Source organism: Somniosus microcephalus, chromosome 15, assembly GCF_052327205.1.
Source record: "Somniosus microcephalus isolate GS21.2 chromosome 15, FLI_Smic_1.0, whole genome shotgun sequence".
NCBI classification, from domain to species: domain Eukaryota; kingdom Metazoa; phylum Chordata; class Chondrichthyes; order Squaliformes; family Somniosidae; genus Somniosus; species Somniosus microcephalus.
Genome location: NC_141001.1, coordinates 45,247,623 through 45,273,652, shown reverse-complemented (window position 1 = coordinate 45,273,652; position 26,030 = coordinate 45,247,623). Strand labels below are relative to the sequence as shown.

At 48.0% G+C, this 26,030-nt stretch overlaps 1 protein-coding gene across 1 annotated transcript in view; it reads left to right on the top strand.

The window, feature by feature from the left end:
- LOC147106682 (sperm-specific sodium:proton exchanger-like) overlaps positions 1-26,030 on the top strand; it is a 504,645-nt gene that overhangs the window by 118,376 nt on the left and 360,239 nt on the right. Inside the window, exon 10 of the mRNA XM_086008503.1 lies at positions 12,787-12,868. Within this exon, the coding sequence (XP_085864629.1) occupies positions 12,787-12,868 (82 nt within the window). The remainder of the gene's footprint in view (positions 1-12,786; positions 12,869-26,030) is intronic.

Sequence of the window (26,030 nt, the reverse complement as noted above, 5' to 3'; positions counted from 1 at the left end):
CACACTACATCAGGGCTTCACTCTGTCCACGCTATTCCACCATGGGAGGCAGTGCACACTACATCAGGGCTTCACTGCGCACTTACAACCCGTCCTTTCTCTTGCAGGCTAAAGTAGCGGTTAATCGCCAGGCGCGTGCCAGGGGTGGCCGCGCCAAGCTGCAGAAGCTCACTTGGCTGGAGGAGCGCGTGTGTGTGCTCACGGGAGCCCGTGTGATTGTCCCCACAGCGTGCGGAGTATCCGACCCTCCACTGCCCGGCAATGGTAAGGACCTCGCCTTTTGGCCCTCTCGCGTCGCACTGGCCCATCCGAGCTACCTCCTTTGCCACTGTCCCACCAATGCGCTGAATGCCACCAGTCCTAACTCCGTCTCCTCACTCTGAAGCTACTCTTGTGCATTCCTGCTTTCAGCTGGTGACGACCAGGACCCTGAAGCTGCCAGTGACAGCACCTCCGACCAGGAGGAGGAGGAGAAGCAAGCCGGACCTTCGGGGGAACAGTCACGTCCCGCAGGAGAGGAGGAAATGCTTGACACCTCCTCACTGGACGAGTGCCTGGAGGAACTGTCGCAGGGCAATGCAGCTTCTGGGACCAAAGGGGGGAAGGATCAGAGGGGAGTGCTGCTGTTCGGCACACTCGCCGCCACCAACGTGGCAAGGGTCCCCTAGTTCGGCCCCCTCCTCCCCAGCGGGAGAGTCGCGACTCCAGTCCGGACACCTTCACCTCGGAGGAGGTGCGGAAGCTGGATAAGATGGCCGAGGATTCGAACCGGCGCCACACGGAGCTCATGAGCGTGGTGGGGCGCATGCCTGAGGCCATCGAGTCGCTGGCGACCAGTGTGCGCGAGTTTGGGGCAGCAACTGCCGCAAGTGGCCGCATGCTGACTGATGCCGTCAAGACCCTGGCGGCTGTGATGCGCGCGCACACCAGGACCACAGGGGCACTCACTGCTGCCACACGCGCTGTCTCAGGCAGGCATCGCCAGGGCAGCCGCCGCGCTGGACCATCCCAGCAAGCCGCCCCTCGGCTGATTGTTGCGGATCCTGCAGTGCAGGCCCGGCCGAGTGCCACCGCGCCACAGCACCAGCCAGCGCATCCCACACGCCAGCTGGCCCACATTGCGCCATCCGTCGCCGCCATTCCCCCACTGGGGCGTCAAGGGCAAGCGGCTGCAGCTGATGGTGGCCAGGCTCAGGTGCGCCACTCAGCAGACGGCCCCTCGAGGCCCAAACGCCGTGTAGGCCGCCCCCCAGCGGCATCTGGCGGAAGGGCATCTGAGCCTCAGGCACCTTCCCCCAGCCTCGCAGCAGCCACTGGGCAGAGCTTGCGAAGGAGCAGCAGGCCGGGCAGGGGAGGCAAAAGGCTGGGCAAGGTCTCACCCTCGCGGGCCACTCAGTAGAGGGTGTGGGCAGCTTTCCTTTTATATGGCGGTGGCCATCTTTATTTTGCCCATGGTTGTGTTGTTGGAGGGCTTATTTTTTGCGTTAGGCCGACGTTGAGGCCCGGTTTGAAGAAAGGTGGAGTGACTCCTCCCCAGTTTGTGGGAGTGAGTCGTTTGTTGGGCTTTTTGTGGGGCCCGTTTATTGTTTTTGGGGATTCATGTGGGAAGGGCTTTTCATTTTTGTGTAATAAAAAATTATCTTTATTCATGCAGTCTCCATGGTTGTTCTTCTTAGTGTTTGTTGGCTTCGCCGGCTGAGGGCTTGCGGAGCGGCTGCATTCATCTTCCCTCATGGCCCCTGGCCATTCCCTGACAGGGGGCTTAGAAGTACCGTGTAATAAGGTGGTGTCGTGCGGCCCTTGGCCCTGGTCGCTCCCTCCTGGGAACGTACTCCTGCTCCTCCTCCTCCTCCTCCTCCTCATGCTCCTCCTGCTCCTCCTCCTGAGGTGCTGGTCCAACGTCAGGTGGCAGTGCCTGAGTCCTGCGGATAGCCAGGTTGTGTAGCATGCAGCAAACCACCACAAATTGGGAGACCCGGTCCGGCGAATACTGGAGAGCTCCTCCGGAGCGATCAAGGCAGCGGAACCGCTGCTTGAGGACCCCAATAGTTAGCTCGATGATGTTGCGGGTGGTTTGATGGCTCTCGTTGTAGGCCTCTTCAGCAGCGGTCCTGGGCGCGCGGAGCGGGGTCATGAGCCAGGTGCACAAAGGATAGCCTTTGTCCCCGAGTAGCCATCCTCTTGGGGGAGGCTGTGCCTGGAACATGTCATGCACAGTACTCTGCCGCAGGATAAAGGCATCGTGGCTGCTGCCTGGGAAGCTGGCATTGACTGCCATGATGCGCTGCTTGTGGTCACAGACCAGCTGCACATTCAGAGAATGGTAGCCCTTCCTGTTGCGATACTGCTCGCCATGCTCCAGAGGGGCCCGCAAAGCCACATGCGTACAGTCAATGGCGCCCTGCACCAAGGGGAATTCCCCGAGTCTGGAAAATCCCAATGCGCGCTGATGCTGGCTCTCCAGGGCCATGGGGAAGGAGATGAATTGGCTTCTCCTTCTGAACAGTGCTTCGGTCACCTGGCGGATGCAGCGATGCGCGCCGTACTGGGAGATGTTTGCTATGTCCCCAGCAGCGTATTGGAAGGAGCCGGTGGCATAGAAGTTCAATGCCACCGTCACCTTCACTTCCACCGACAGAGACGCCCTGCACCTGAGCTTTGGCCGCAGATCTCGGCGAAGCAGGTGGCAGATGTCTGCAATCACCTCCTTTCGGAATCGGAGCCTTTTAACACATCGCGCGGCACTCATGTTTAGGTAGGAGCGCTGCTGGCGGTATAGCCTGACTGGGTAAGGCCTACGTGGCCGACGCCTGTAACCCCCTCTGCCTCTAACCAGGGCTGCCCCTCTCTCAATGCGTCTGCGAGCCCTACGGACATGGAGCTGCAGCTCCGCGTTGGCACCCCATGCAACCCCCATCAAATCCTGGCAAACACTCTAATTTCCAAAAGGCCACTTGCAGCGCTCTGGCCTGAGTCCAAAAATACCTGGCTCTTGCTGCTTGAAACCAGTTAGCTATCCTCCTTGTTGTGTCTCCAGAAATGCGTTGCACAGGAGCGTTTTCTGAAAAAAGGCTGGCCTTTATACTGGAGAGTACGTCCCCTTTAATTTGCGCCCCCCGGGGCCCGCGCTGGTTGTGTTGCGTTCCTTTTTCCAAACGCTCCGGCCGCCAGCCGCACAATGGGGCGGTCCGACTGAAGTTTGGAATCGGGGCGCACAAAGGGCGTTGCACGAGGATGTGACGTCATTTTCTGCGCGCGCATCCGGGCGGGCGCTAAACTTTGCGCCGGCGCTAACGGGCAACTTAATTTGGGGCGGGGCGCAAACTGCGCTGCGCCCGGGCGCTACATGCATAGCGCCCGAAAAACACTTCTCTTAAGGCGCTAAATGCTGGTGCAAGCGACTGAAAATCTAGCCCATAGTTTATAAAGTTAATTTTGTGGTTATAGTTTCTAAGGTCTCTGTTGTGTAGCGGGGAGTGCTAGGAAACAAGGGCCCTTGAGTATATCATTTAATTGTAGTATAATTGGTGGTATTGATTTAATTTAATTAATTAAATGGTAACTCATGGCAGCAAAGCTCGGCCCCGTGGCATGCTCCTCCTGCACTCTGTGGGAAATCAGGGACACTTCCTGTGTCCCTGACGACCAGGTCTGCGGGAAGTGTATTCAGCTGCAGCTACTGGCAGACCGCATTGCGGCGCTGGAGCTGCGAATGGATACATACTGGAGCATTCGCGATGCTGAGGACGTCGTCGATATCATGTTTAATCAGTTGGTCATACCGCAGTTAAAGGCTGCACAGACAGGAAGGGAATGGGTAACCGCCAGACAGAGTAGTAGGCGCAGGCAGGTAGTGCAGGGGTCCCCTGTGGCCATCCACCTCTCAAACAGATGTACTGCTTTGGATACTGTTGGGGAGGATGGTTTATCGGGGGAAGGCAGCAGCAACCAACTTCCTGGCATCATGGGTGGTTCTGCTGCATGGGACGGGAGGAAACTGAATGGGAGAGCTATAGTGATAGGGGATTCTATTGTAAGGGGAATAGATAGGTGTTTCTGCGGGCACAAACAAGACTCCAGGATGGTATGTTGCCTCCCTGGTGCAAGGGTCAAGAATGTCTCGGAGCGGCTGCAGGACATTCTGGAGGGGGAGGGTGAACAGCCAGTTGTTGTGGCGCATATAGGTACCAACGATGTAGGTAAAAACTGGGATGAGGTCCTAAAAGCTGAATATAGGGAGTTAGGAGGTAAATTAAAAAATAGGACCTCAATGGTAGTAATCTCAGGATTGTTATCAGTGCCACGTGCTAGTCAGAGTAGAAATAGAAGGATATTTCAGATGAATACGTGGCTAGAAGAATGGTGCAAGGGGGAGGGATTCAAATTCCTGGGACATTGGAACCAGTTCTGGGGGAGGTGGGACCAGTACAAACTGGATGGTTTGCACCTGGGCAGGACCAGGACCGATGTCCTAGGGGGAGTGTTTGCTAGTGCTGTTGGGGAGGGTTTAAACTAAAATGGTGGGGGGTTGGGAACCTGTGCAGGGAGACAGAGGAAAGGGAAGCAAGGATAGAAGCAAAAGACAGGAAGGAGAAAAGCAAAAGTGGAAGTCAGAGAAATCAAGGGTGTAAATCAAACATGGCCACAGTAAACAATAATTCTAAAAGGTCTAAGAGTGTTAAAAAAACAAGCCTGAAGGCTTTTTGTCTTAATGCGAGGAGCATTCGTAATAAGGTGGATGAATTAGCTGCGCAAATAGATGTAAATGGACAGATATGATATAATTGGGATTACGGAGACATGGCTGCAGGGTGACCAAGGCTGGGAATTCAACATCCAGGGGTATTCAATATTCAGGAAGGACAGGCAAAAAGGAAAAGGCGGTGGGGTAGCATTGCTGGTTAAAGAGGAGATTAACACAATAGTAAGGAAGGATATTAGCTCTGATGATGTGGAATCTGTATGGGTAGAGCTGAGAATTACCAAGGAGCAGAAAACATTAGTGGGAGTTGTATACAGTCCCCCAAACAGTAATGCTGAGGTTGGGGATGGCATTAAACGGGAAATTAGAGATGCGTGCAATAAGGGCACAGCAGTTATCATGGGTGACTTTAATCTACATATAGATTGGTCTAACCAAATTAGTAACAATACTGTGGAAGAGGAATTCCTAGAGTGTATGCGGGATGGTTTCCTGGACAAATTTGTCGAGGAACCAACTAGAGATCAGGCCATCTTAGACTGGGTATTATGTAATGAGAAAGGATTAATTAGCAATCTTGTTGTGCAAGGCCCCTTGGGTCGGAGCGATCATAATATGATAGAATTCTTCATTAAGATGGAGAGTGAAGTAGTTGATTCAGAGACTTGGGTACTGAATTTAAATAAAGGAAACTGATCGTATGAGGCGTGAGTTGGCTAGGATGGATTGGGGAATGTTACTTAAAGGGTTGACGGTGGATAGGCAATGGCAAACATTTAAAGATCGCATGGATGAACTACAGAATTTGTTCATCCCTGTTTGGCATAAAAATAAAACAAAAAAGGTGACTCAACATTGGCTAACAAGGGAAATTAGGGAAAGCATAAGATCCAAAGAGAGGACATATAAATTGGCCAGAAAAAGCAGCAAACCTGAGGATTGGGAGCAGTTTAGGATTCAGCAAAGGAGGACAAAGGGATTAATTAAGAAAGGGAAGATAGAGTACGAGAGTAAGCTTTCAGGGAACATAAAACTGATTGTTAAAGCTTGTATAGATATGTGAAGAGAAAAAGATTGGTAAAGTCAAGCGTAGGTCCCTTGCAGTCAGAATCAGGGGAATTTATAATGGGGAACAAAGACATGGAAAACCAATTAAATACATACTTTGGTTCTGTCTTCACAAAGGAGGACACAAATAAACTCTCAGAGATGTTGGGGAACATAGGGTCTAATGAGAGGGAGGAACTGAATGAAATCAGTATTTGTAGGGAAATGGTGTTAGGGAAATTGACGAGATTGAAGGACGATAAATCCCCAGGGCCTGATAATCTACATCCTAGGGTACTTGAGGAAGTGGCCCTAGAAATAGTGGATGCATTGCTGGTCATCTTCCAAAATTCGATAAGACTCTGGAACAGTTCCCATGGATTGGAGGGTAGCTAATGTAACCCCACTATTTAAAAAAGGTGGTAGAGTGAAAAACAGAGAATTATAGACCGGTAAGCCTGACATTGGTAGTGGGGAAAATGCTAGAGTCCGTTATAAAAGATGTAATAGCAGAACACTTGGAAAACAGTGACAGGATCGGACAAAGTCAACATAGATTTACAAAAGGTAAATCATGCTTGACTAATCTACTGGAATTGTTTGAGGATGTAACTGGTAGAATAGATAAGGGAGAACCAATGGATGTGGTGTATTTGGACTTTCAGAAGGCTTTCGATAAGGTCCCGCATAAGAGACTAGCGTGCAAAGTTAAAGCACATGGGATTGGGGGTAAGGTACTGACTTGGATAGAAAACTGGTTGGCAGACAGGAAGCAAAGAGTTGGAATAAACGGGTATTTTTCCGAGTGGAAGGCAGTGACTAGTGGGATACCGCAGGGATTGGTGCTAGGGACCCCAGTTATTCACAATATATATTAATGATCTAGACGAGGGAACTAGATGTAGTATCTCCAAGTTTGCAGACGACACAAAGCTAGGTGGGCGTGTGTGCTGTGAGGAGGATGCAGAGAAACTCCAGTACGATTTGGACAGGTTGGGAGATTGGGCAGATGCATGGCAGATGCAGTATAATATGGATAAATGCGAGGTTACCCACATTGGTGGCAAAAACAGGAAGGCAGATTATTATCTGAATGGCAATAGATTGGGAAAAGGGGAAGTGCAACGAGACCTGGGTGTCCTTGTGCACCAGTCGCTGAAGGTAAGCATGCAGGTGCAGCAGGCAGTTAAGAAGGCAAATGGTATGCTGGCCTTCATAGCAAGAGAATTCGAGTACAGGAGCAAGGATGTCTTGCTGCAGTTGTACAGGGCCTTGATGAGACCACACCTTGAGTATTGTGTGCAGTTTTGGTTGCCTTATCTGAGGAAGGATGTTCTTGCCATGGAGGGAGTGCAGCGAAGATTCACCAGACTGATACCTGGGATGGCAGGAATGATGTATGAAGAGAGATTGGGTCGATTAGGCTTATATTCGCTAGAGTTTAGAAGAATGAGAGGGGATCTCAATGAAACTTATGAAATTCTAACAGGACTAGACAGACTAGATGCAGGAAGGCTGTTCCCGATGGCGGGGGAGTCCAGAACCAGGGGTCACAGTCTAAGGATAAGGGGTAAGCCATTTAGGACTGAGATGAGGAGGAATTTCTTCACCCAGAGAGTGGTGAACCTGTGGAATTCTCTACCACAGAGGGCAGTTGAGGCCAATTCATTAAATATATTCAAGAAGGAGTTAGATATATTTCGTAAGGCTAAGGGATCAAGGGATATGGGGAGAAAGCAGGGACAGGGTACTGAATTTGGATGACCAACCGTGATCGCATTGAATGGCGGAGCAGGCTCGAGGGGCCGAATGGCCTACTCCTGCTCCTGTCTTCTATGTTTCTATGTTTCTCCTGTTAGTTGTTTAATTGTCCATCACCATTCACGACTGGATGTGGCTGCAGAGCTTTGATCTAATCCGTTGATTGTGGGATCGCTTAGCCCTGTCTATAGCATGCTGCTTCTGCTTTTTAGCATGCATGTAGTCCTGTGTTGGAGCTTCCCCAGATTGTCACCTCATTTTCAGGCACGCCTGGTGCTGCTCCTGGCATGCTCTTCTACACTCCTTATTGAACTAGGGTTGTCACCTGGCTTGATAGTAATGGTAGAGGAATATACCAGGCCATGAGGTTACAGATTGTGGTGGAATACAATTCTGCTGGTGCTGATAGCCTCATGGATGGCCAGTTTTGAGCTGCTAGATCTGTTCTGAATCTATCCCATTTAACACGGTGGTAGTGCCACACAACACGATGGAGGGTGTCCTCAGTGTGATGACGGGGCTTCGTCTCCACAATGACTGTGCAGTGGTCACAGCTACCAATACTGTCATGGACAGATGCATCTGTGAGAGGTAGATTCGTGAGGATGAGGTCAAGTAGGATTTTCCCTCGTGTTGGTACTCTCACCACCTGTCGCAGGCCCAGACTGGCAGCTATGTCCTTCAGGAATCGGCCAGCTCGGTCAGTAGTGGTGTTACCGAGCCACTCTTGGTGATGGACATTGAAGTCCCCCACCCAGAGTACATTCTGGGTGGGGACTTCAATGTTACTCTCAGTGCTTCTTCCAAGTGGTGTTCAACATGGAGGAGTACCGAGGGAGGGTCGTAGGTGGTAATCAGCAGGAGGTTTCCTTGCCCATGCTTTACCTGAAGCCATGAGACTTCATGGGGTCCGGAGTCAATGTTGTGGACTTCCAGGGCCACTCCTCCTGCCACCCCTGGTGCGTCTGCCGTGCCGGTGGGACAGGACATATCCAGGAATGGTGATGGAGGAGTTTGAGACATTGGCTGAAAAGGTATGATTCTGTGAGTATGACTGTCAGGCTGTTGCTTGACTAGTCTGTGGGACAGCTCTCCCAATTTTGGCAGAAGTCCCCAGATGTTGGTGAGGAGGACTTTGCAGGGTCGACTGGGCTGGGTGTGCCGTTGCCGTGTCCGTAGCCTGTGCTGAGGTCGATGCTGGGTGGTCCGTCCGGTTTCATTCTTATTATTGTGTTTTGTAGTTTGCTAGGCCATTTCAGAGGGCAGTTAAGAGTCAACCACATTGCTGTGGGTCTGGAGTCACATATTGGCCAGATCAGGTAAGGATAGCAGAATTCCTTCCCTAAAGGACATTAGAGAACCAGATGGGTTTTTACGACAATCCGATAGTTTCACGGTTACCATTATTGATACTCACTTTTTATTCAAGATTTATTTAATTAACTGAATTTAAATTCCCCAGCTGCTGTGGTGGGATTTGAATTCACGTCTCTGGATCATTAGTCCAGACTTCTGGATTATTCACCCAGGGACATTACCACTATGCTACCGTTCCCTTGAATGAGGTGGAAGCAGAGTTCATTTAAAGGGCAAAGTAGGAAGATCAAAGTGCATTTATACTATGGCCCTGATATTAATGCCCTTTCCTTGCCCAGGTGCCAGATAGGCAGAGTGCACCAGAATTGTGGTATGTCAGAATTTGGTAAGCTGAGTCATTAGCAGGAATGCAACTGCAGGCCTGATTGCTGGCCTCAAGGCTTTCTGGCTGCTATTGGAGTTTAGAGTCGAAAATCCAATGCGTCACTTTGCAACAAAGTGTCCATTCTCTAGAAGGGAGGGTCATCAGTTCCACCACATTACCACCCACGGTGTTCATAGGGCAACTGTATTATTGTCAGTACTGTAGCATAGGAACATCCATGTAGAGGCTGAATTAAAGACTTGGTGAAAGTCCTGCCAATTAGTAATTGGCGCATAAATTTCTCTGGCTGCTTACCATCTTCAACCATTTCTTCTTCCTGCTTCTCATCCTCCTTTCCCATCTCCTTTGCTGAGCATTGAGGTTATGCCTCCTGATCTTCTTGTGTCATGGTTACTCCTCTCTTGTAGGCAAAGTTGTACAATTTGTAGCAAACACAGATGAATTTGGAGAGCTTGTCATGGCTATAGGGCAGGATCGCCCCGATTTGTCCACTCAATGGAAGCTGTGTTTCAGCATGCCAATGAAATCTTGCACCAGCATTTGGATGGGGGCATGCGCTTCATTGTATTTGCATGACTGTGTAGGGTATGTATGTTCTGCTACTTAACCTAGTGCTCCTTCAAAGTGCTACCTCAATGAGAGGAGTAATTGTGGTGGCAGCCTGCTGCTAGTCAATGGGAACTTCATGGGATTTCTGCGGTCACATATCTCTATGTCCTGAGGTGGTGCTGCAGCTATTGCTGGCACTTCAAGCCGTGTTGCTAGTTATCCTGCTCACTACTTGGCACTTCCAGAGTCTTTTGAGAGGGCCACCTGGGTTGGACAAATGCGGTATCACCATAAAAGTTTGCTGTCTCATCTGTGCCTCCTCCTGCGAATTCCTGACTGCCAGGCATTCTTTCCGAATGACCATGGACCTGCATGGAATCAGACTAAGGCCACCACTGAAGGATCAGTACCCTCCATTGATGTTCTGTCAAATAGAACCTCAAGCCTGCCCAACCTGGGCCTGATACAACAATCACAGTATTCATGAGAGAAACGGTGTCTATGATTTGGATAGCTGTCCTGGGGAATTACCCTGCAGATGCCTCATGGACATACCATTTGCTCTATAGTGGATTGTAGATTTCTGAATCCCTCATACATTGCTGCAGTAATTTTGCAGGCACATTTTTATAGTGTCTCTGACAGGCCTTGCAGAGTGCTCTGACCATCCATGAGGAACTTTTGCTCATTTATGAGCTTCACCAATAGGCAGCACCTGTAAGCCAAGAAGCTGTGGCAGAGGAACTTCTGGGTTTAGGCCTCTGTTCAGCTGTTACCTACACTTGTTTCTCTTCAGTTCTGTATGCTTAAAGGAGAGATGCGCTCTGACTGCAGACAATAGAGAAATGGCTGCAGCAAGTATTGAGGAAACATCAAGGTTTTCTAATGTTGCCTTGGAGGCCCTGGCACAGGCACTGGACAGCAGGCGTGAGATCCTCCTCCCACCAGGGGACAGAAAACCCTTTAGGAAACACCTCTGCCGCCAATGGGAAGACATCACTGAGGATGTCAATACCAGGAGCTTAGCTCCCAAGACATGGCTCAAAGCTGAAAGAAGTTCAGTGACCTCACCAGAGTTGTCAAGGTAACAATACTGCCCTCTTACTCTCTGCTCACACCTCCGCCACCTCAAGCCTCACTACTCAATGCTCCCTTCCCCTGCTTCCCTTCACTCTCCTACAGTCACTGCACCACACTTCACTATACCTCTTTCTCCCCAGACTCACACACTCATCATTATTGCAACCCTCACTTCCCCAAACCTCACATATGACGCACTGCATACCAGCTATTCCACCATGTCAGGCACATTATCTAAATACCTCACAAGGCTGGCACTAATATACTCTCTTCGTTCATGCAGGAGAAGGTTGCCCACAAGACCAGACAGCACGCTGAGCTAAGGAGGCCCAGCCCACTTGCACACCCTCTTCCCCCTCAAAGAAAGTGTGTTGGCCATCATGGGCAGGGGCAGAGTTATGGCCATGGTGACTGGCAACATTGGAGGAGACGCCATTCAGGGTTTCTTCACACCTCATCCTCTTTTTCCTTCTTCTATCTCATGTACACACTGCTTATCAATCTGCAGATGCTTTCACAAGTCACATCGCTCGCTCTGCTCTCCCTTTACACTAAAAGCTAACCCTTATCCCTCTCTTTCATTTCAGGTGCTGAAGACGTGGACATACCTCTGCTAGCTTCCTGATGATACAGTGTCACTCAATCTCGCAAGCACCAGCTCAGATACTGGCACCACACATACTTTAGAGGCTAGGCTAGAGGACGGGTCCTCAAGTGCTGAATCACTGAGTAAAAGTGTGCAGGAGATAGGGCAAGGGGATAAGATGCCACAGATGCCAGCTCGTCAGAGGCCAAGATCACATACTAGCTCTGCTGCAGAGGACTCAGATGCTGACTTCAGGGGCCCAGCCTACCGAAAAAGGCTGATGGGCAGGAACTGGTAGGTGCATTGGGCAGCCTTTCAGTGAGCTTGAGCACGATGTCGCAAAGCATGGAGGAGTCCAACTTGTGTCAAGGCTTCGCTCAAATATGGACACCATTCTGTCCAACATAGACCGAGCGGTCAGCTCCATCAACACAACTGTGTCACCCACCATCATTAAACTTTTCCTGACTGCTCTCACAGCTGCCAGGGAAGCTCAGACGCCTGTCACCTGGATTTTGGGCGTCAGTGTTGACAGGCGCTTCCTGAGCGTGACCTCACTCTGGCACTCTGTTCTCGGACAGAACCAGAGGAGTGCTGAGGCACTGTCCCAGGGGAGTGTCTTTGGCTCAATAGGATAGGCACGTACTGTTCTCTCAGGACGACAGCATGCCTGCACCCCTGCTACCCACTCTGCCATTGCCCTTGATGTTGCCACTTAGCCAGCTGGGCCACACTGCCGGTCCACGCTGAGATGTTGCAATCTGTAGCCAGACCCTCAAGGCCCAGAGCTGTTTGAGGTCACCCATCACGGCCATCTGAAGTGTCTTCAATGGAAGCTCAGTAGCCTTCCACTTCCCAAGCTGTAGCCACTGGGGAAACACTTCATAGGCACTCTAGGAAAGGGAAATGAGAACACAAGATAGGCACTAAGGGCTTGCACAAGGGTGATTCTTAATTATTTCTGTTAACTGTTAGAGATGGAATTGAGTTGTTTGATAAATTTGTTTTTTTTCTGGATTTGATGTTGGTGTTTATATTTGTAGTGAAATGATGGCATGACCCATAAGGCTGGACTGAAGGAAGGCAATTGGATTGTAGTACTAAGGAATATAGGACTATTGGTGTATTGGGGATGGGAGGGATGGTTTAGGTGAAGTGCTCTGCTGAGCTGCTCTCTCAGAGCTCTGACAGCTGGGACACTGGTGGTTGATACCTTTCCTGCTCTACCTCCTCCATGCTCCTGCTCCTGCTGCACTTCTTGCTGCCCAAGTGTTGTTAAGGGCTGGTCCATCATGCTGGCAAAGTTATATAGTGAATTTTAACATTGCTGCATTTGATTAATATCATTTCTGTTTTCAGATACTGCTGCATGTATCGGGGACAGTAGTATTGACACTACTAATCAATGGTACCACTATGGGATGGATCGTCAATACCTTGGGTAAACATCTGTGGACATTGATATTGTTTGCTAAATTATGGCTTGACAATCTCCATCGCATGGATAGCAAGACAACCTAGCTGGGAGAACCAGAAATATGGCTATTCCATTAGAGGAGTGAACCACTCCCTGTACTGCTTTTAATGCTCACTCAATTTAAATAATTTTGATTCGTTTTATCATACTTTATTTTTTACATCTGGCTATTTATATTTATTTTTTTTCCTTTTAAATAGTTTTGTTTTTACTGTGAGTACTGATGACACTTCTAGAGGAAACTCTAAATGGAACTGTGGAGGAGAAGAGAGATTTAGGGGTCCATGTACAGAAATCACTAAAAACTAGTAGACGGGCACAAAAAAAAATTAAAGGCTAATGGAATGTTAGCCTTTATCTCCAGGGACCTGGAATACAAAGGGGAGGAAGTTATGCTACAGTTGTATGAAGCTCTGGTTAGACCCTATCTGGAGTACTGTATTCAGTTCTGGGCACCGCACCTCGGGAAGGATATACTGGCCTTGGAGGGGATGCTGCGCAGATTTACCAGAATGATACCGGGGCTAAAAGGGTTAAATTATGAGGACAGGTTGCATCGACTAGGCTTGTATTCCGTTGAGTATAGAAGATTAAGGGGTGATCTATTTAAGGTGTTTAAGCCGATTAAAGAATTTGATAGGATAGAGAGCAACTATTTTCTCTAACAGGGGAGTCCAGAATAAGTGGGCCTAACCTTAAAATTAGATCTAGACCGTTCAGGGATAAGAACATAAGAAATAGGAGCAGGAGTAGGCCAATCAGCCCCTCGAGCCTACTCCACCATTCAATAAGATCATGGCTGATCTGATCCTAACCTCAAATCTACTATCACTCTACATCCCACCCGAACCCATGTGATCGCCTGGGAGAGGTGAAAAACCAGATAAAAAACCCAATGGCCAATTTGGGAGAAAAAATCTGGGAAATTCCTCACCGACCCATCTAGGCGATCGAAACTCGTCCAGGAGATCACTCTGTCCCTGTATTTCCTGCAGTACTTACCTTCTGTAAAAAGTGATCTCCACCCCAGCCAGGAACAGGAATAGAACCATCTCCTGAAATCTAACACAGAATTAGAACACAAGAAGTAGGAGCAAAATCAGGAAGCATTTCTTCACACAAAGGGTAGTGGAAATCTGGAAATCTCTCCCCCCCCCCCCCCCCCCCCCCAAAAAAAGCTGTTGAAGCTAGGTCAATTAAAAATCTCAAAACTGAGATCGATAGATTTTTGTTAAGTAAGGGTATTAAAGGATATGGAACCAAGGCGGGTAAATGGAGTTAGGATACAGATCAGCCAGGATCTAATTGAATGGCTCGAGGTTCTTGGCTATAGTGGTCACATGCCCTTTCTCCATTCTTTTGTTTGTTTAACCTTCTGAAAATCATCAGAATGGATAACTTCATAACAGAAGGACAGATAGCTTTGTATTCCTCATCTGAAATTGGTCTTACAAAATCAAACCCCTAGGGGGTAATTTTGACTTTTTGTGATAGTGTAAAATGGGCAGTTGCGAAACAGCAGCCTGTTTTACTTCTCTTCTGACTTTTATTTCCATTGATGTCAAAACTTCAGGGTGCATGTTCGCCTGGTTTACTTTGTTATTGTCAGCATAATAGCTAGCTACTTGAGATAAAAGTAGACCATATTACAAGACTAAGGTATCGTGTGAAATCTTTCTCAGCATTCATATTAATGAAACGTTACTGCAGAGGCAGCATACTGCTTCTTAGTGTACTAAGTAAACTGCAGCATTGTTGAACTTCAAGATGCCAATCTCTCACTAAAATGAGTACTGCATTCAGTGCTGACCTATTGCTGCACTTCGCTGACAAGGACTAGCGAAAGCAAGAAGTGGTTGCCAGAAATATCAGTTGGTATATAAAATGTACAGTCCAGTTCCACTTCTATGCTGCTTTTGGGTCTACCATTCTAGTCAGTTACCTGAGAAGGACTGAAGAGCAGTGCCTTAGGAGTCTGACTTTTAACAGGGAGGCAGTAATAGAGACGTGTCACCTCCTTCAGAAACACCTCCAGACAAGATATACCAGTTGTACACCACCTCCAGTGGCCATCAAGGTCACCATGACCCTCAATCGTTACGCGTGGCTCCTTTCAGGCTATCCTTAGGGACATCTACAATGTCAGCAATTTGCTGTACACAGATGCATTAAGAGATAACAGATTTATTGTACATAAGGGCAAACACTTTCAACATATTTGCTACTCACCAGTAACAACAGCATGAGAAAGTTGCTGAATTCAACACTTTCCAAGATTTTAGAGGATTCCTGATTGCACCTATGTTGCCATGGAGTCTGTGCGTAAGGCCGTAAATAATTCAATATAAAGCTGATCTATGACCAACGCAGAATCTTGTATGTCAATGCCTACAGCCCTAGTAGCTTTTAGCAAGGCTTTTATGTATTGCCAATCATCTGTGACAGTCTTATTTGAAAGGCAGGGAAGAGTGGAATGACAGTGTTTGCTATGACCATGGCTAATAATATGCTTGCGCCAACAAGGGACAGAGTGCATTATAATAAGGTTCTTACTATCACCAGGTTGATTATAAAGTATATCCTTAGGATCTTAAAACAGTGCTTCAGATGTCATGACAGATCTGGCACACATTGCAGTACAGTCCTCTTAGGGTCTTTTTATGCTGTATAACTTAGCTTTATAACTTAGTAATCAGAGCCAACTCACAGTGATTTGGTTGCTCAGTTTTCTGTTAATTACTTATTCCCCATTTGTACTTACCAACTGAATCAAACAACTTATGATTTGTTGATGGTTAGTCACGCAGGTATTTAATTGGTAACAACTGGTAATTTTTCATTTTAGCCATTCACTAATTTTAACCTAATGGGCATGAGACACCTTGAGGTGTGACATGCGGAGGTGTAATATTGTTGAGGTATGATGTCTCTGAGGCCCCACTTTCAGGCGTGACAACTTTGAAAAGTGTGGCATTGTGAACATGCACTCGAAGTAAGACTTTTAGGGCTAGAAATTCATCTTACCGCCATTCTGTAGTGGCATGAGAAGACAGAAAATGCTGCAAATATTCAGCAGGTCAGGCAACATCCGTGGAGAGAGAAACAGAGTTTATGTCTCAGATCGAGATGCTGCCTGACCAGCTGAGTATTTCCAACATTTTATGCTGTAATTTCAGATTTACAGCATCCGCTCGCAAAGGAAGAGGAAGACCCAGAAGAGGAAGAAGCCGAAGAGGAGGAAGCAGTAGGAAGGAGGCAACCCAGACAGCCCCAGGATATCTGGGATCGACTCATCCACCTGTGGTAACAATGACCACAACACCAATTCCCCTTTCCACATTTATCCCACACCTTACCTTCCCTCTGTTACTGACTGTCACAGCGTCCTCTTGGCACAATGCTGAAATAAAAGCCACTGCAAAACAAACTTTCCAATCCAACTTTATACATCTATTCATCCAATATGACATCAAGAAATTAACTCATCACCCTTATGCATTCTTTTAGTGCCTTTGTCTATCCTACTGATGTCAGGCAGTGCTACCCTAGTGGTTGCAGCATGGCTGGTGGAAGGCTGCTGACTTTCAGTGGGGGACACTGTAAATGGCCTTGCTAGTCGACCTTGAGGGGCTGCTGGCTGGGAATGTCAAATCAATTGACGGTGTTTTTTCTTCTTCTTCTTCTTTCACTGGCCGGGCAGTCTGCATTTCTTGGGTGTGTGAAATGAGGAAGGCACAAGGGTGGAGTTGTGAGGGGAGGGCGGGAATGCAAGAGGTGCGTGCCAGAAGGAAGATAACGTATGAGGATACCAGCATCTTTTATCCTTTCAGCCCCGCCGCTGGCCAAGGGCTCAGCCATGCCCCTGCCAAGAATGGCCTTCACCGTCTCCTCCAAGGGGGTGAGGTGAGGCTAGGAATGGGAGATGTGCCTTGTGATTGGTGCAGATTGTTGGTAGGTGAGTGATTTGGGGGGTGGGGTTCGTGCATTGAGGAGTGTGTGAGGCTAGTGGTGCAGTTGGTAGGCGATGGCTTTTGAAGATGCATTCACTGACCTTGACCAGGAAACTGAGGTCATGAAGCTTCTTTGGGCACTGGAGCCAGGTGGTGGGGGCGACAATGCTGGCAATGACGACCTCGGTGATGTAGCTTTCTTTTTAAAAAATTTATTAACTCACGGGATGTGGGCGTCGCTGGCAAGGCCAGTATTTATTGTCCATCCCTAATTGCCCTTGAGGTGGTGGTGAGCCGCCTTTTTGAACCGCTGTAGTTGATGTGGTGACAGTGCTCCCATAGTGCTGACTTTGTCATAGCGGTTTGGTACAACTGAGTAACTTGCTAGGCCATTTCAGAGGGCAGCTAAGAGTCAACCACATTACTGTGGATCTGGAGTCACATATAGGCTAGACCAGGTAAGGACGGCAGATTTCCTTCCCTAAAGGACATTAGTGAACCAGATGGGTTTTTACAACAATCTGCTAATTTCATGGTCACCATTACTGATACAGGTAGACTATCCTTTATCCGAACTTCCGAAAACCTAAAGTTTTTTCGTTCAGCGTAAGTCGTGCGCACGACATGACCCGAGTGGCGCAAAACATGACAGGAGTGGTCCTCCGGGGCCCAGAACAAGAATCCCTGCAGATTGTTGACACGCCGGCCTTCGCTCTCGATGTTAAGTGTGACTGAGGGAGCTCTGCCTTTCCCTGTGAGCAGGGCAGAGGGTACGGAGTTCCCTCCTGGGTAGGAGATTGCAGGCCGAGCCGGGCAGTGTGAAGGAGGTACCGGGAGAGTGAACCCAACAATACAGCAGCCCGTCCGATAGCTGCAGCGGCCCGTCCGATATGCTGCCGTTCTATTCAAACTTCCGGATAGACCAGCGCTAATGTTCTCAGATACGAAGGTTTTCATCTCCGTATCTGACAACAAACACTGTTGCTCAGCAACAGCTTGTGAACACTCTGCTCGTGGCTTGGAAGCGTCTCTGAAGCTGTTGCTAAGCAACAGAGACGCTTTCCAGAGCCTGCCTGTGAAAAGAATGCTAGGAGTTTCCCAGTCTGAAATAATACCTTCTGAAATCCGAAAATTTCCGAAAACCGAAACACAGCTGGTCCCAAGGTTTTCGGATAAGGGATAGTCAACCTGTACTAGCTTTTTTTTAATATTCCAGATTTATTTAATTAACTGAATTTAAATTCCCCCAGCTGCTGTGGTGGGATTTGAACTCATGTCTCTGGATTATTAGTCCAGGCCTCTGGATTACTAGTCCAGTAATATAACCATTATGGCTCCTGTGGGTAGAGGACCTCACTTGCAGTGTTGATCCCGTGTATTAAACTTGTTGATCCCGTGCACTAAGCTGGAGTGCTGTGTGCGAGATCCTGGTAGGCCCTTCCCTGGCTTGCTGAACCATTTGTGTTAGTGCTGAAGCAGTTTTCCCATTTTTTTGAGGTTCAGAAGGGAATTCAGCTTTAAGAGCTCAATAATCACATTTGGGAATTCTTTTTAAAGTAACTTTTTTTTGAAAGGCAGAAAGGGCTGAAAACTGCATTTTTTCACTGCATTTTAATTTGTATTAGTTCGGAGTGCATTGCCCCTTTAATTCACAACCCTTTTAATTGCCCACAATTCCTTACGAGCTTCACAGCCTCGCTGCCAGATGCTGTGCAAAGCTCGACTGCCACTTCAGGACGGGAACTTCGCCTTGGAGGTCTCCATTAATGCTACCAGGAGGGCGTTGCGCCACCAATCTCCAGCTTCCCAGACGAATTTATTCTCCTTAGTGTCGCGGCCATTTTCAGCGGCCATTAACTCTGGCAACTTTTCGTGGCGAACACGAATTTCTAGGCCTTCATTTTTTAAATGTTACTTTTACTAATACTGCCCTGTAAAATTTCATTGTTTGATTATTATTTGTTAGCAAAGAAACTAGAAAACAGTTTGGAAAAAAACCCACCGTTGATAGCACCAAAGATAGATTTTCTACTTGTGAAAATCAATATATATATACACATCAGCATGGAAATTATTAATGACCTTCGTAAAGGGATCTAGCACAGGTGGACTGGAAATAAAGATTGGCTAAGAAAACAGTAAATAAGCAATGGCAAGCCTTCAAGGTGGAGATAGTTTGGGTACAAACCAACCATATTCCCATGAGGAGGAAAGATGGGCCAACGAAAGCTAGAGCTCCTTGGATGACAGGAAATAGAGGGAACAACTGAAGTACTGAATGAGTACTTTGCCACTGTCTTCACAAAAGAAGGGGATGAAGTTAATGTCGGAGTAGAGGAGGGAGAAATAGATACTGGATAGGATAAAAATAGATTTAAAAAAGGAGGTGCTAAATAGCTTGCATCATTCAAGGTTAACAAGTCATCTGGTCCAGATGGGATGCATCGTAGGTTGCTGAAGGAAGCTAGGATGGAGATAGCAGAGGCTCTAACCACAATCTTTAAATCCTCCTTGGATATGGGACTGGTCATAGAATCATAGAAATTTACAGTACAGAAGGCGGCCATTCGGCCCATCTTGTCCGTGCCGGCCAACAAAGAGCTATCCACCCTAATCCCCCTTTCCAGCACTTGGTCCATAGCTTTGTAGGTTATGGCACTTCAGGTGCATATCCAAGTACTTTTTAAATGTGATGAGGTTCTCTGCCTTTACCACCCTTTCAGGCAGTGAGTTCCAGACCCCCACCACCCTCTGGGTGAAAACATTTCTCCTCAAATCCCCTCTAAACTTCCGACCAATTACTTTAACTATATGCACCCTGGTTATTGATCCTTCTGCTAAGGGAAATAGCTCCTTCCTATACACTCTATCTAGGCCCCTCATAATTTTATACACCTCAATTAGGCCTCCCTTCAGTCTCCTCTGTTCCAAAGAAAACAACCCCAGCCTATCCGATCTTTCCTCATAGCTAAAATTCCCCAGCCCAGGCAACATCCTCATAAATCTCCTCTGCACCCCCTCTAGTACAATCACATCCTTCCTGTAATGCGGTGGCCAGAACTGCATGCAGTATTCTAGCTGCGGCCTAACTAGTGTTTCATACAGTTCAGGCATAGCCTCCCTGCTCTTATATTCTATGCCTTGGCTAATAAAGGTAAGTATACCGTATGCCTTCTGAACCACCTTATCTATCTGTCCTGCTACCTTTAGGGATCTGTGGACACGCACTCCAGGGTCCTTCTGATCCTCTGCACTTCTTGGTGTCCTACCATTTATAGTGTATTCCCTTGCCTTGTTAGCCCTTCCCAAATGCATTACCTCATACTTCTCCAGATTGAATTCCATTTGCCACTGTTCTGCCCACCTGACCAGTCCATTGATATCTTCCTGAAGTCTGTAGCTTTCTTCTTCATTATCAACCACATGGCCAATTTTTGTATCATCTGTAAACTTCTTAATCATACTTCTTACATTCAAGTCCAAATCATTGATATATACCACAAAAGCAAAGGACCCATTACTGAGTCCTGTAGAACCACACTGGAAACAGCCTTCCAGTCTCAAAAACACCCTTCGACCATTACCCTTTGTTTCCTGCCTCTGAGCCAATTTTAGATCCAACTTGCTACTTTGCCTCGGAGCCCATGGGCTTTTACTTTCGTGACCAGTCTGCCATGCGGGATCTTATCAAAAGTCTTGCTGAAATCCATTGTAATTCAATCAAGTTAGTCAGACACGACCTTCCCTTAACAAATCCATGCTGACTGTCCCTGATTAATCCGTGTCTTTCTAAATGAAGATTTATCCTGTCCCCCAGAATTTTTTCCAATAATTTTCTCACCACCGAGGTTAGGCTGACTGGCCTGTAATTACTCGGTCTATCCTTTTCTCCCTTTTTAAACAACGGTACCACATTAGCAGTTCTCCAGTCCTCTGGCACCACACCTGTAGCCAGAGAAGATTGGAAAATGATGGTCAGAGCCTCTGCTATTTCCTTTCTTACTTCTCTTAACAGTCTGGGATACATTTCATCCAGGCCTGGGGACTAAACCACTTTCAAAGATGCTAAACCTCTTAATACTTCCTCTTTCACTATGTTTATTTCATCTAATATTTCACACTCCTCCTCCCTGATTGCAATGTCTGCATCGTCCCTCTCTTTTGTTAAAACAGACGCAAAGTATTCATTAAGAACCATAACCATGTCTTCCGCTTCCACACACAGGTTACCTTTATGGTCCCTTATAGGCCCTACTCTTACTTTAGTTATCCTCTTGCTCTTAATGTACAGGTAGACTATCCTTTATCCGAAAACCTCGGGACCAGCCGAGTTTCGGATAAAGGAGAATTTCGGATTTCGGAAGGTGGGTCGGCGGGGGTCCGCGGGGGGGTCGGCGGGGGGTCGTGCGCACGACTTACGCTGACGCTCAGCGTAAGTCAGTCGGGGTCGGGGCCGGCGGGGTCCGCGGGGGGGTCGGCGGTTGTCGGGGCTGGCGGGGTCGGCGGTTGTCGGGGCCGGCGGGGTCCGCGGGGGGGGTCGGCGGTTGTCGGGGCTGGCGGGGTCGGCGGTTGTCGGGGTCCGCGGGGGGGGGTCGGCGGTTGTCGGGGCCGGCGGGGGGGTCGGCGGTTGTCGGGGCCGGCGGGGTCCGCGGGGGGGGGTCGGCGGTTGTCGGGGCTGGCGGGGTTGTCGGGGCCGGCGGGGGGTCGTGCGCACGACTTACCCTTTATCCGAACTTCCGAAACCGGAACCCTCTAAAAACCGAAGGTTTTTTCGTTCGTACGCACGACTTAACGCTGAACGAAAAAACCTTCGGTTTTTAGAGGGTTTCGGTTTTCGGAAGTCCGGATAAAAGGTAGTCTACCTGTATTTATAAAACATCTTTGGGTTTTCCTTGATATTTTTTCATGCCCTCTCTTAGCTTTCCTAATTTCTTTTTTGATTTCACCCCTGTACTTTCTATACTCCTCTCGGCTTTCTGCAGTATTAAGTCCTCGGTATCTGTCATAAGCTTCCCTTTTTTTCTTTATCCTACCGTGTATGCCTCTTGACATCCAGGGAGCTCCAGATTTGTTAGTCCCACCCTTTTCCTTTAAGGGAACATACTTGCTCGGAACCCTCACTATCTCCTCCTTGAATGCCTCCCACCGCTCTGACACTGATTTACCTTCAGTTTCTGTCTCCAGTCCACTTTGGCTAAATCACCTCTCAGCTTAGTAAAATTAGCTTTTCCCCAATTGAGAACTTGTATTCCTGGTCCATCCTTGTCCTTTTCCATAACTACCCTAAATCTAACTGAATTATGATCACTACCACCAATATGCTCTCCCAGTGATACCTTTTCCCCATGCCCAGCTTCATTCCCTAAAACTAGGTCCAGAACCACCACCTCTCTTGTTGGGCTTGCTACATACTGGCTAAAAAAGTTCTCCTGAATGCATTTTAAGAATTCTGCTCCCTGTATGCCTTTCACACTAATTTTATCCCAGCTAATATTAGGGAAGTTGAAATCCCCAACTATTACTGCCCTATTTTTGCATGTCTCAGAAATTTGCCTACATATTTGCTCTTTTATCTCCCTCTAACTGTTCAGAGGTCTATAGTACACTCCCAGCAATGTGATTGCCTCTTTTTTGTTTTTCAGTTTAACCCATATGGCCTCATTTGATGCTCCTTCTAAGCTATCCTCCCTCCTCACAGCTGTAATTGATTATTTAATCAATATTGCGACCCCCCCTCCTTTTTTATCCCCCTCTCTATCTCGTCTGAAAACCCTGTAACCAGGAATGTTGAGCTGCCATTCCTGCCCTTCTCTCAGCCATGTCCCAGTAATAGCTATAATATCATACTTCCACATGTCTTTCTGTGCCCTCAGCTCATCTGCTTTATTCCCTAGACTCCTTGCGTTGAAGTATATACCATTTAGCACTGCCAAACTCCCTTGTTGTCTATTTTCTAGCCTTTGTTTCCTCTGCCTACCAAACTCGCTTACTAATTTTCTGCCTTCCATTTCCAGCTTTGCTTCTCTCCCTTCTGAATCCACTCTCAGGTTCCCATCCCCCTGCCAAGCTAGTTTAAACCCTCCCCAACTGCACTAGCAAACCCCGCCGCGAGGATATTGGTTCCGGTCCTGTTGAGGTGCAACCCATCCGGCTTGTACAGGTCCCACCTCCCCCAGAAACAGTCCCAATGCCTCAGGAATCTAAAGCCCTCCCTCCTGCACCATCTCTCCAGCCACGCATTCATCTGTTCTATCCTCCTGTGTCTGTATTCACTAGCACGTGGTACCAGGAGTAATCCGGAGATTACTGCCTTTGAGGTCTTGCTTTTTAATCTCTTTTCTAGCTCCCTAAAATCTGCCTGCAGGACCTCATCCCTCTTTCTATCTGTCGTTGGTGCCGATGTGGACCACGACCTCTGGCTGTTCACCCTCCCCCCTCAGAATTTTCTACAGCTGTTCAGTGACATCCTTGACCCTGCCTGGTGTCGGGAGCAGTGAGACCGAAGACCCAGTGAGTATTTAAACTCACTTTCGCGGGCTTTCTTTGCAGAGGCTGGTGTTGGGAGCAGTGAGACTGGAGACCCAGTGAGTATTTAAACTCACTCTCGCGGGCTTTCTTACCAATCTCAGACCGGCAGCGGCGTTCCAGAGCCATGTCACGATTCAAAACGTGATGCGGGCAGGAGGGAGCAGCTCATTGGATGAGTACGGCCAGGGAGTATTTATACTACTCTATAGTTTGATCGTTAAGGTTCATAGTTTATAAAGTTTAGTAGGTCTTAATTTTTTTGTGGTTATAGTTTCTACTGCTAGTAACCAAGGGCCCTTGAGTGTATCATTTAATTGTAGCGTAATTGGTGGTATTGATTTGATTTAAGTTAATTTAAATTAATTGAAGGGTAAGTCATGGCAGGACAGCTCGGTGCCGTGGTATGCTCCTCCTGCACTATGTGGGAAATCAGGGACACTTCCTGTGTCTCTGACGACCATGTGTGCGGGAAGTGTATCCAGCTGCAGCTACTGGCAGACCACATTGCGGCGCTGGAGCTGCGAATGGATACATACTGGAGCATTCGCGATGCTGAGGATGTCGTGGATAGCACGTTTAGGGGGTTGGTCACACTGCAGGTAAAGGCTGCACAGGCAGGAAGGGAATGGGTGACCGCCAGGCAGAGTAGTAGGCGCAGGCAGGTAGTGCAGGGGTCCCCTGTGGCAATCCCCCCCTCAAACAGATATACCGCTTTGGATATTGTTGGGGGGGTTGGCTTATCGGGGGAAGACAGCAGCAGCCAACTTCCTGAACCGTGGGTGGTTCTGCTGCACAGGACAGGAGGAAAAAGAGTGGGAGAGCTATAGTAATAGGGGATTCTATTGTAAGGGGAATAGATAGGCGTTTCTGCGGCCGCAAACGAGACTCCAGGATGGTATGTTGCCTCCCTGGTGCAAGGGTCAAGAATGTCTTGGAGCGGCTGCAGAGCATTCTGGAGGGGGGAGGGTGAGCAGCCAGCTGTCGTGGTGCATATAGGTACCAACGATATAGGTAAAAACCGGGACGAGGTGCTAAAAGCTGAATATAGGGAGTTAGGAGGTAAATTAAAAAATAGGACCTCAATGGTAGTAATCTCAAGATTGTTACCAGTGCCACGTGCTAGTCAGAGTAGAAATAGAAGGATATTTCAGATGAATACGTGGCTAGAGGAATGGTGCAAGGGGGAGGGATTCAAATTCCTGGGACATTGGAACCGGTTCTGGGGGAGGTGGGACCAGTACAAACTGGATGGTTTGCACCTGGGCGGGACTGGGTGTCCGATGTCCTAGGGGGAGTGTTTGCTAGTGCTGTTGGGGAGGGTTTAACCTAAAATGGCAGGGGGTTGGGAACCTGTGCAGGGAGACAGGGGAATGGGAAACAGGGATAGAAGCAAAAGACAGGAAGGAGAAAAGCAAAAGTGGCAGTCAGAGAAGTCAAGGGTTTAAATCAAACATGGCCACAGTAAATAATAGTTCTACAAGGTCTAAGAGCGTTAAAAAAACAAGCCTGACGGCTTTGTATCTTAATGCGAGGAGCATTCGTAATAAGGTGGATTAATTAGCTGCGCAAATAGATGTAAATGGATATGATATGATTGGGGTTACGGAAACATGGCTCCAGGGTGACCAAGGCTGGGAACTCAACATCCAGGGGTATTCAATATTCAGGAAGGACAGGCAAAAGGAAAAGGCGGTGGGGTAGCATTGCTGGTTAAAGAGGAGATTACCTCTGATGACGTGGAATCTGTATGGGTAGAGCTGAGAAATACCAAGGGGCAGAAAACGTTAGTGGGAGTTGTATACAGACCCCCAAACAGTAATGCTGAGGTTGGGGATGGCATTAAACAGGAAATTAGAGACGCGTGCAATAAGGGCACAGCAGTTATCATGGGTGACTTTAATCTACATAAAGTTTGGGCTAACCAAATTAGTAACAATACTGCGGAGAAGGAATTCCTGGAGTGTATACGGGATGGTTTCCTGGACCAATATGTCAAGGAACCAACTAGAGACCAGGTCATCTTAGACTGGGTATTATGTAATGAGAGAGGATTAATTAGCAATCTTGTTGTGCGAGGCCCCTTGGGGCAGAGTGATCATAATATGATAGAATTCTTCATTAAGATGGAGAGTGAAGTATTTGACTCGGAGACTAGGGTCCTGAATTTAAATAAAGGAAACCACGATGGTATGAGGCACAAGTTGGGTAGGATGGATTGGGGAATGTTGCTTAAAGGGTTGACGGTGGATAGGCAATGGCAAAAATTTAAAGATCGCATGGATGAACTACAGAATTTGTTCATCCCTGTTTGGCATAAAAATAAAACAAAAAAGGTGACTCAGCATTGGCTAACGAGGGAAATTAGGGATAGCATAAGATCCAAGGAGAGGACATATAAATTGGCCAGAAAAAGCAGCAAACCTGAGGATTGGGAGCAGTTTAGGATTCAGCTGTGCGGTGACCACCTCCAGAAACGTGCTATCCACGTAACTCTCAGCCTCGTGGGTGCGCTGCAGTGACTCCAGCTGTCGCTCAAGCTCCGAAACCCGGAGCTCGAGCTGCTGTAGCTGGTGACACTTCCCCACACGTAGTCGTCCAGGCCACGAGAAGCATGCAGGACTTCCCACATGGCACAGGATGTGCAATTC